Below are 7,169 nucleotides of genomic sequence, written 5' to 3'. Positions count from 1 at the left end.
AGGAATAGCCACATGTTTGCTGTAAGTGGCATTTATTTTTAACCAGTGCTGCTGGATTTCAGCAAAAACCTTTAAAATTGCTCCTGCATGGCCCCCGACTTCTCCCCTGCCTTTGGGGATGGTGCCGAACTGCAGAGCCTCAGAGCAGCTCTGGCTGGGATTTCTATTTTTAGTACATATTTATGTATTTGGATTTCCCGAGGCACCCATCACACACTCTACACATTACTGCCATTTAAACTAGGAGCTTTGTATGAGATACAGATGCTCTGTGAGATGGTCACCCCCCACCTGAAGCCCCTTCCAAGTCCTAACCCATCCTGCCCCACTGGGGGAGCCCAGAAAGGCTGATGAGTATCACCCCAAAGGCAAGTGGCAAACCAGAGATGGGGACAAGCTCCAGAGTCAGAGCTACTGCCCATTTCATCCAGGGGATGGAGCTCAGTTGTACTGAGTACACACTGGGGCAGGTGCAGCAGCGTTGGCCTGAGTCTGTGGCCATCTTACAGCAGTTGGAAAGAAGCAGGCTGCACTATGCCACATCTCCACATGGGGCTGTCAAATCCAATGGCCCCCCCCCCCCCCCCCCCCACACACACACACACCTCCCATTCTGCTGTCCTGCCAGGGTGAGCAGGTAGAGGTGAGGGCAAAGATGATGATGCAGCCTATAAAACAGGTGCCCTGGGCCTGTCAATCCCTTTTCTATGTTCTCCCACTTCCTTGTTAGGCTGGGACCCCCTGCTTGTACCAGCCCCTTGTTTTCACTGTCTCTCATGTTCTCTGCCTCTCAGCATCAGGCTTCTCTTGCTCTATCCTCTCCCTTGGTAAATGGTGGAAGAGTACCAAAATGGGCAGGTCCCGACCCCCAACAGTTGCTGCAACAAGCCTCTGGGACTGCACAGCTTCATCAGCTTAGAGGTCTGGGGGCTGCCCCATGCAGGGGAGATAGCTGGCTGAACATCTCCTTTTTTGCAGACTCTTCAGTCTCCTAGCAAAGCAGGTCTTGGCCATGTGGCTTGGGGGAAAGCCCTCCACAGCTGTTCCTTGGTTGGCCATGTGCTCCACATGCAGCATGGTGGGGAGTGCTGGGCTTCTGTAGCATCTGCGGAGTGTCTGGCAGAACTAGAGCTCCTTGGGGAGATGCTAGGCTTCTGGAGTGCAACCTGACTATGGGCAGGATCTGGGGATGGTCTCTTCCAGTTGCTCATGGGTCCTGGGAGTGCTGGTGCTGGCTTTCATCTGAGCAAGGAGGGAGCAGTGCGTGGCTCTCAGGATCCAGCGTCTTAGAGGTGCTTAGGGTTTAATGAAAAATGCATTTGCTCTTTTCAAGCTCCTGTAACTGCAGCAAAAACCTCTTTTAGATTAAATAGTAAATCATGGTTTGACAGATAATGTCACATCCTGAAGGTCGAGTAAGGTTTGCATGGCAGCCTGGCAGGGGGATGAAGGGGATGCTAGGCAAGCTGCCTCTGAGGCTACGGCAAAGGACTTGGGGGCTGTTTTTTTTTAATTTTAATTAATCAAGTGCCAAGCAGCTCAGCTCAGAAACACACTGCAGATGCTAAGTACTGTCCCCATTCCTTCTGGGCTGTGGCTGTGGCTGCTTGCTTTGGAAAAGAGATGTTTAAGATAGAGAAGCTTCCTGGGATGAAGGATTCATAATGATTTCCTGCTGCTGCTGGCTGTACTCCAGCTATGCAGCCCAATGGGATGGAGTTTGAGTGCTCATTCTCCCCACCCATGTGCAGAGCCAGACCCTCACGCCAGCACTAGCTTCTCTCATACAGATCCTCCCAACTCCCCCTGCTGCTCTGGCATTTTCTCCTTCACCTGCTGTCACAGCACTCATCCTTGCCCACCTGCCAGTTTCTACCTTAACAGAGACTGTCTCAGTGCTGCCCTCCAGTATGCCTCTGCTCTGCCCAGGATGGCTCCTCTGTAGGATCAGTCCAGTATTCACACACTCATGCACACACACATACACATGCACACTTACACACACAGGTCTAGAAACAAAGCGGGGAAACCTCAGCCAGGCCCTGAACCTGCCAAATTTTCCATTTATTTCCTTGCAGGTCTTGGCATTGCATGGAGCTCTGGGCAGCCTAGCAGCACTGAGCAGTGAGAGGAAGTGGCTCCTTGCCTGAACTCCCCTGTATGGTTCATGCTCTTCTGTAGGATGTATTTGCTTTCCTCCTCCATCCTTACATGCCACCCACAACTCATCTCATCTGATGGTGCCTTCATCCTCCACCATGAATGATGAGCAGAGACTGCACAACAATGCAGTAGCCTGGCTGGTCTGCTCGGGGGTCTCAATTCTCACCAACACCTGGGGGATCCTGAGCGTGAGTGCCAAGCAGAAGAAATGGAAGCCACTGGAGTTTTTGATCTGCACCCTGGCCGGGACGCACATCCTTAATATTGCCATCCCTGTCACCATGTATTCTGTGATCCAGCTCCGGAAGCATCACTCAGACTACGAGTGGAACGAGGGCCTCTGCAAGGTCTTTGTCTCTACCTTCTACACGTTGACCCTGGTCACCTGCTTCTCAGTTACCTCACTGTCCTACCACCGCATGTGGATGGTCCGCTGGCCAGTCAACTACAGGTAACCCCCCCTCTCTTTCACCCAAGAATGTGTTTGGGTTTTTTTTCTGTCACATTTTTAAGTGCAATTCCTGGTATTCCAATATTGGCCTGAGGCATGTCTGGAGACTTGGGAGCAACTCCTGTGTGAAACTCTGACAGAACCTCGCTCTAGCATGGAGCAGTGCACGCAGCACTAATGTAGTTATGATTCTGACTTAAACTGGGAAATCCCAGTGCTACTTCCCAGGAAGGTGACATATTTGACACGTAGATGCCATGATGTCCAGAGTTCTGTAGCTCCATATCCCTGATTTTGGGGGTCTTGGAAGATGAACAAGAACAGAAAAATCTTTACAGCTCCCCCTTAAATTGACAAACATCCCATCATAATGCCACATACAGCACGCTTTCAGACCTGGTATTTGATGGAAGACTATTAAATCCATTTGATCAATGAATTATCCTTACAACTTTATTCTTTGAGCATCTGAAATACTGCAGAAACACAAACACTCAGTACAAGCTCCTGCCTTCTCTGATGTTTGTGGATCTAATTCCCTTTTATCACGTTATCTATCATTTAAACATATTCCCTTTCAAAGTGATCTGTATTGCAGATTTTTTTTCCTGCGAGTGTGGTTGCCAGCCAGGCCATCAGGAAGCATCTGCCATGCTTGCTTTCCAGGGGCAAGAAGAAAACTCCGTCTCCAAAAAGAGTGTGGTGCAGGTCACAAAACATACAAACTGTTGCAGCAGTCTTTGGCATGTTTGCCTTCCAAAAACATCTTCTAAATGGGGAGGGGTTTACATAAAAAGGACGTACGCTTCCTGCCTTGTGCTCTCTGCCTGCACACACACACCTGGAGCTGTTTTTGGAATTCATTTTTTTAATCTCCTTTTAACCAAATGCCTTTCATTAGCTTTTCTCTCCTTAACCTTTTATTTGGATTCAGATGCTGCAGGATCAGTTATTTATAAATAGACTGAGAAATAGCTGACAGGCAAACAGAAAAAAAGAGATACTTTTGCCTGGGTTTGTGTGCAGAGCTTCAGCCCTGGAAAAACTCCTTAGAAAGCTCCCAAATTTGGAAACCCATCAATCACACCAGCCCAAGCCTTGGCCTGCCTGAAACTCCTTGCCATACTCAGCTTTGTAAGATGCTGGCTGTGTCTCCCTCCAGTTCATCGCACTGAATAGGCCAGTCAGCACTATCCTTTGCCTTTCAGGTGACCTGCATGACATTGGGTTGGTGGTTCTGTGCTGAGACGGATGTTGTTTGTACACTCATGTGAAGCTTCCTGTAACGGACAGATGGCTGATATGCTGCTCCTACTGATATTTGTAAAATAGGAAACAAAGTGTTATGTTTTACGATACGACAGAATTTCCAAATCTACAAGGACCTAACAATGCCTTCCTAGCTTAACGCTAGGCTTTGCCGATTGCTCCAACCACCCAGATGGCAAGGTTCAGCCTTCTTTCAAACCACCAGGCCCTGGAAGCCAGCAGGAAGGGTACAGGCCCTTTGTGTGGTGTCACGTACTTTATTAGCTGCAGGCGGAAGTGTTGCTTTACTGGTATCCGAAGATGTGGGAGTCACACAGACAAGTTGGGAGTTGCCAAGGACCTGGTTGTCAGTGCTGAGATCCTAGCCCAGGAAGTGGGGGTGGGTGGCATGCAGGCTTTTACCAGTTAGGAACTGGAGGGTAGCACAGCTTGACTGTGTGGGGTATGTACTTGGAGAGGGGTGGGGAAGGCAGACAGCCCACGTGTCCCCACAGTGTACATCTCGATCCCCATCTCCCCGCCCTTTTTGCAGGTCTCCAGGAGCCAGTCTTTGTCTGGCCACTTCTCTGCCCCCTGAATGCTGCTCTCGGTGGAGTAGCTGCATGCTGTCTTCACGCCATATCTGCAAATGCTTTGGTCTGGCTGGGACATGGCTCTGCGACACGGCTGACAGTGCCTGTGACACCATGCCCTTGGGCTATGCCTTGCAGCTTGCATGTGTCAAGGGGAGTCTGTCCTCCTTTTCCCCCTCCCTTGCAGGTTAAGCAATACCAAGAAACAAGCTGTTCACACTGTGATGGGGATCTGGATGGTATCCTTCATCCTCTCCACGCTGCCGGCTGTGGGATGGCATGACACCACCGAGCGCTTCTACGCCAGGGACTGCCGGTTCATCGTCACAGAGATTGGTCTAGGCTTTGGCGTGTGCTTCCTCCTCCTCATCAGTGGCAGTGTGGTGATGGGTGTTGTCTGCATGGGCATCACCCTATTCCAGACTTTCTCCATCCAGATGGGTCACAATGTGGACAAGAACAAGTTCAACGTGCCCACCATCGTGGTGGAGGATGCACAGGGCAAGCGACGCTCGTCCATCGATGGCTCTGAGCCCCTCAAGACTTCTCTGCAGATCACCTACCTTATCACAGGGATTGTGTTCGTGTATGACTTCCTGATGGGCTTCCCCATCCTGGTGAGTACCTATGGAGGGGTAGGGGGGAGGGCGCAGTTCTGGGTCACCTACAGGAGTGTGGGGTGGGTGCTATGGTTTATGCAGTCCAAAAACGTCATTTCTAGCGGGATTGATCCCAAGGACCAGCAGCAGCTGCCAGGTGGACTTGGTGTTTGGGCACATGGGGACAGATTGTCAAGCATATAGGTGGCTATGTCCTGCTGGTGTCACTGGGGGTTCAGAGCCTGTCTCCAAAGAGCTGGCTGTGACCATGAGAGATTTGAATGTGCTTATGAGAATCTAAGGTGAAACTTCCAGTCGGTTAATCTGCTGCTGGCAACTGATTTGTAGTTTTGGTTTAGGTCCATGATGCGATCCACGCTTTCCAGCAGGGTGGCACTCTTACTTTCCCTGACAGTTTGTGCTGAGTTGTTTCTATTGCATCTGAGGACAATACACCACTCCGGCTCCTAGTGGTCTGCGGCAGCATCGTTAAGGTTCTGAAGAGGGGTGTTTCTGGGCTGGCGGTGACTTGTCTGTCTAGACCTGTCATCAGGGCTTCTCCTCCTTGCTGGGCTGGGCTGCTGCCCTGCTAGGGGAAATAGGCCTTGGGTCCCAAGGGCTACAGGCATCTTGCAAGATAGAATGTAATTGAGCCAACTGGGATTTTCTTCCAGTGTCTCTAAAGAGAATCACGTAGGACAGGAGCTAAATGATGAGGAGCCCCTCCTGCCTCCTCCTAAACAGCAGAGACTGCACGAGCGTCCCCTAGCTGTTCTGGGAAGGGCTAGGGCCAGGGCAAAGCATACAAGTCCAAGAAAGTGTTCTCATCCTACCTGTGTGCAAGGGGCTATTAATGGCCTCTCTGGGATTGTGCTTTATTGTGCTACATTGGTGCTTGCTGTGAGCTCCCCCAGGTTATGGGAACCCCCACTGCTGTGCTGGGCACTGACAGAGGCACAGAGAGGGCCTTGGTCCTGGTGTCTAGCCAATCCCATATGATCTGCAGCTTGTGAGACCTGATCCCTACCTGCTTTGCATGATGAAGAGGGACAACTTCATGGCCAAAACAGGAATTTGGAGAAGGCTGTTTGAGGGGAGGGCCTCACCAAATTTCCTGGTTCCAGCTTGGGTTCTTCTTCCACATGTGGGAATTCAGGGATTGGGCTGAAAATCTTGGGCAGTGGCACAGTGCAGACAGCTGGACTTCCTGTGCCACCCTCAGCTCTGTCCATGACCCCTAGGCTGGGGCCTGCACCTGGCTCCTGACCTTCGCTTTCATGCTTGGGTCCCATGAAGGGATGCAGGCACTGCATTGCCACCCCAGCTCTCTCCCTCCGCCTGCTTCAACCCAGCTGTGCCAAATAGGTCTCGGAAATGTGTGGGAGAGGGAAGTGAAATGAAAGGAACAGCTGAGCACAGCAGTGGAGGGGGTGGGGGAGGCTGTGAGATGGGAGCCTTGAACTCAGGCACTTTCCCTGCGTTCTGTGATTCAGAATTTCCAGGGATACATTACAGGAAGGCTCAGCTGGGCTGCATAGGATAGAAGTCACCAGCAAGCATCAAGCATAGTCTGCTGTGATGAGTGGCAATCCAGAGGGGTGGGTGGGACCTTGTGCGTGGGATGGGGGTGTTGCATGACTTTTCATGCAATACCCCCGCCCCACCCTCCCAGGAAGCCCAGGTCCAAAGTATTTCTCTAATTTAAAGGCTAATACATGGTGGCAGAGATAGTTTAATGCTGATTAACTGCTAAATAATTATGCCTTTGAAGTGTCCTTATCACATGAGCCTGCATTCTTAATGAAAACTGAGGGATAAAGAGAAGTCTGGGCATGTTGTGAATGACTGCTGAGGAGCCCAGAAGAGAGAAAGGAGTGGTAATGGGGGGGGTGTCTGTACCTCCGATGCCTCTTCCTGCAGGGGTCTGAGCTATGGTGTGGGCAGGACCCTTGCAAAGAGCAGATGGCAGGGGTGTGGCAGGGCTCTGGCACTGCCCAGGCCAGAAGAGGAGGCGAGTCATGTAGCTAACTGCAGAGGGAACATGGCTAAGGTGCAGGATGCCTGGATAATGTTTCCTTCCCAGAATATCTGGTTCCTGTGCATGTTGCCAGCAGG

The 7,169-nt window shown here is 51.1% G+C and overlaps 1 protein-coding gene across 3 annotated transcripts in view; it reads left to right on the top strand.

Annotated features, from left to right (window-relative positions):
* Positions 1–7,169, top strand: part of GPR153 (G protein-coupled receptor 153) — a 35,652-nt gene that overhangs the window by 16,101 nt on the left and 12,382 nt on the right. For 2 of the 3 annotated variants that reach the window (XM_025206397.1, XM_006025565.3), the window contains exons 2-3: positions 2,079–2,614; positions 4,643–5,072. In XM_025206397.1, the coding sequence (XP_025062182.1) occupies positions 2,238–2,614; positions 4,643–5,072 (807 nt within the window). In that variant the 5' untranslated portion in view covers positions 2,079–2,237. Of the gene's footprint in view, positions 1–2,078; positions 2,615–4,415; positions 5,073–7,169 lie in introns of those variants that run through there. The other variant, XM_025206398.1, reaches the window with a different exon arrangement.

This window comes from Alligator sinensis, unplaced genomic scaffold, assembly GCF_000455745.1.
Source record: "Alligator sinensis unplaced genomic scaffold, ASM45574v1 scaffold322_1, whole genome shotgun sequence".
Lineage (NCBI taxonomy): Eukaryota > Metazoa > Chordata > Crocodylia > Alligatoridae > Alligator > Alligator sinensis.
Note: the sequence above shows the minus strand (reverse complement) of the source record. Positions and strands in the feature narration are given on the sequence as shown.